General features: G+C 46.4%; 1 protein-coding gene across 1 annotated transcript; it reads left to right on the forward strand.

Moving 5' to 3' along the window:
- Positions 1–1,277: 1,277 nt before the first annotated feature.
- On the forward strand, positions 1,278–2,708 carry LOC137344865 (claudin-3-like). Its single transcript, XM_068008091.1, has one exon. The coding sequence runs from the start codon at positions 1,419–1,421 to the stop codon at positions 2,067–2,069; it is 651 nt and encodes a 216-aa protein (XP_067864192.1). The 5' UTR covers positions 1,278–1,418; the 3' UTR covers positions 2,070–2,708.
- Positions 2,709–3,401: the final 693 nt, after the last annotated feature.

Consider the following 3,401-nt stretch of genomic DNA (forward strand, 5'->3'; position numbering starts at 1 on the left):
TGCAAATTTTATGAATAAAGTATATTTTTTGAAAAAAAAATCTGAGAAACTTGGGCTTTTCAGCCTTGAATGGAGGTGACTGAGAGATGTCCTTATTGAAGGATATGATAGTAAATGGTATGGAAGAGGTAAATCCAGAAAATAACTTCAAACTAAATTGTGAGAGTTGTTCAAGGGGGTCACACACCCATACTAGTAAAAGGCAAATTTAGGAGTGATGTTGGGATGTTTTTCACACACAGTGATCATTGCATGGAATGCATTTCTGGAGGTGAATACTTTGGAATTGAAACAATTGGATGCGGCAAACTGGGGACTGTAGGGTCTTTCTGGATGGGTAAGCTAAGTTGAGCTGAAGGGCCTTCCTCACCCCCTGATGATCTTGTGCTCTTCAGGCTCAGCTGTGATGCCCTGCATGGTTGCATAGCTTGCTGATATTGTGTGCACACGGTTTAAAAGAAGGATTTTTCATGGCAAACCTTTTGTTGTTTGTTTATAAGAACAAAGACATAATTCACATCAAAACAAATCGCTAGGGCGTGTGACTACAATGTTATTATGAGTAATAAAGCATCCAGCTCTTCTCACTCCCTGACCAAAGCAAGGTTCTCCGGGTTTTGTTCAGGAATACACTGCCCCTTTAATATTAAAATGTGCACCACCAAACAATAAATTAGCATAAGTGAGCTAATGCTGATTTATTAGCGCAGTCTACTGAAAATGCAGTTGGTTTACCAATAAATGTGAGGTTGGGTGAGGATTCGTTAAACTCCTATAATGAGAAATTCCCTTTAAATATCCTTACTTTACTCACCTACTCCATTCGTCTCCAAAATGTTGAAAAATAATCTTTTCAGGAAAGTGTTATTGTGAGCAAGAGCAGAATTCAATGTGCTCAGGAACTGCTACGCTCATTAAGCACCTGAGGGAATGGGCACTGATCCCAGTAACAGCAAGATTTTTTAAAAATCCGCCAGGGACACAGCAGGCAATCTGCAGATTAATGTTTATACCAGCAACAGGAATCCCACTCAGTGGGGGTGACGAGTAGGAACTTTGTTGTCTTGGGGGGGGGGGGGTCTCTGCCTGGGTCAGACTTTGACTGCAAGATCCAAGTCTGCTAAGAGTGGGCAACAGGTGCGCTGAGTTTCAGACTCGGAGGGATTGGGTTCCTAATGAGAGGGGAGTTTGGAATCCGTTAGCCCTACCTCCTCCACCTGAGCGCCGCCGCTGACTCCGCCTCGGACTCCGGCTCCTTTAGTGCAGCTCATTGGTGTTCTTGGTCACACTGCCTAACCCTACTCCAATTGGAAAGCATCTCATTCTACAACAAGGGCATTAGAGACGAGAGGAGCGCAGTTATTGAGCACCGTAGCTTCTCGGAAGCCTGTTAGTAGTGTAACGGATTCGAGAGGCAAATGGCTAATGCTGGGCTTGAAATCCTGGGGGTCGCCCTGGGAGTGATCGGGTGGCTGGGAGCCATCATAACCTGTGCCCTTCCCATGTGGAGAGTGACCGCTTTCATTGGAAACAACATCGTGGTGGCGCAGATTATTTGGGAAGGTCTTTGGATGAACTGTATTGTTCAGAGCACCGGGCAGATGCAGTGTAAGGTGTACGACTCCCTGTTAGCTCTGTCCCAAGATCTCCAGGCTTCCCGAGCTTTGACCGTCATTGCCATTGTGGTGGGAGTCCTGGGCATCCTCATCTCCATCGTGGGAGCAAAGTGTACCAACTGTGTGGACGACGAGGCGACCAAAGCCAAGATTATGATCGTAGCTGGAATTCTTTTCATCCTTTCTGGGTTGATGACCCTGATCCCGGTCTCCTGGTCAGCGAACACCATCATCAAGGATTTCTACAACCCGCTGGTGACGGACGCACAGAGGAGAGAACTTGGAGCCTCCTTGTACATCGGTTGGGGGACATCGGGTCTGCTGCTGCTCGGAGGTGCTCTGCTCTGCTGCTCCTGCCCTCCGAAGGATGAGAAGTACGCGCCTTCCAGAGTAGCCTACTCTGCCGCCAGGTCCACAGGTCCCAGCGGGTACGACAAGAAGGACTATGTGTGATGGGGCCATTAGTCAGCGGCCGGCGCCCAGCTCGCCCTCCAGGGTCTCAGCAGCATCTCTGAACCCTTAAGAGGAGTCATCGCTCTGGGGTGAATTTTATCTCAGATTTAATTATCTTTTTTAAAAAACCATTTCAAATACTGTTTTATTTCAACTTAAATTACTTCTTAAATTCAAGAGATAAAATAATGTGTGTGTGTATGTATATATCGGTCTGGTGCATTTCACGAGTTAGCAGAGTTGTGTTTGATTGTGACCCTTGTATTTGTGTCTTGATTCTCTGTCGGTTTCTCTCCTTGATGTGGCGCCGCCCCTGGTCCGGTGAATCCGGGACCATGTCAATAACCCGGGTTTGTGGCTTTGTGATTGACAAGGGACGGCACCAATTAAAAAGTAACATTGCTTGAAATATACAGCAAATAGGTCAGCATGTGAAAGGAGCAAGAGCCTGTGAAAAGTCGCCACTCCAACCCTCTGCTGTGTATTTCCAGCATATGCAGTTCTTTCTTATCAATGAGCAACAGGAGAAAAGGCTGGGGGAGGGTTGCGCCGAGGGGCCAGGGGGAACCTGGAATAATTTCAATACAAATATATTCACGCTTGTAAAATGCATATTAATGAATAAACGTCATAAACACACGTGGGCCTCAGAATTCTTTTAAATGAGATACTGTGAAACTTGGATGAGTTGGGGGGAACAAGGGCACCGTTTTATAGATTCTGTGCGGACACACCGAGACGAGGAGATGTTTGTGTTTCTTCAGGATGGGTTCTGGCTCCAGTGAATCCAATTAATAATCTGTGCCCTGAGATTAAACTTGTTAAATAACAAACATGTTTTAACACTTTTGTAGGATGTACCTTAAGAAATAGCTGAGAGTCTGCAGGTACCAGTAACCTCCAACCACCCCACTAGTCAGCACTTCTCCCCATCTCATTATCTACATTCCAGGGAGATGAGTCCAGATTCAGAGAGACTGGGCGTCACAGCCTATTTGTTATTTCAGAGCATTGAAGAGTGAAAGAGGCTACCCCTTTGTCTCTTTAACTCCCCATTCTTCCTGTTTCCCCTCTCATACTAACGTAAGAAATAGGAGCAGGAGTAGGCCATACGGCCCCTGGAGCCTGCTCCGTCATTCAATCAGATCTCCCATCTCCTTAATGACCTCCTGTCTTCCCCTTTTTCTTTCTTAGCTTCTGTCTCTCCTCTTGCCTTCGATTTGCCTTCTCCTTTGTCTCTCATCTTCCCCTCTGTCCTTCCACTCCTCCCCTCTGTCTCCTTCTACCCTCTCTTCCCTGCTCCCTTTTCTCTTCCCCACCCTGTTTGTGCTC

Source organism: Heptranchias perlo, chromosome 28 (assembly GCF_035084215.1).
Source record: "Heptranchias perlo isolate sHepPer1 chromosome 28, sHepPer1.hap1, whole genome shotgun sequence".
Classification (NCBI taxonomy): domain Eukaryota; kingdom Metazoa; phylum Chordata; class Chondrichthyes; order Hexanchiformes; family Hexanchidae; genus Heptranchias; species Heptranchias perlo.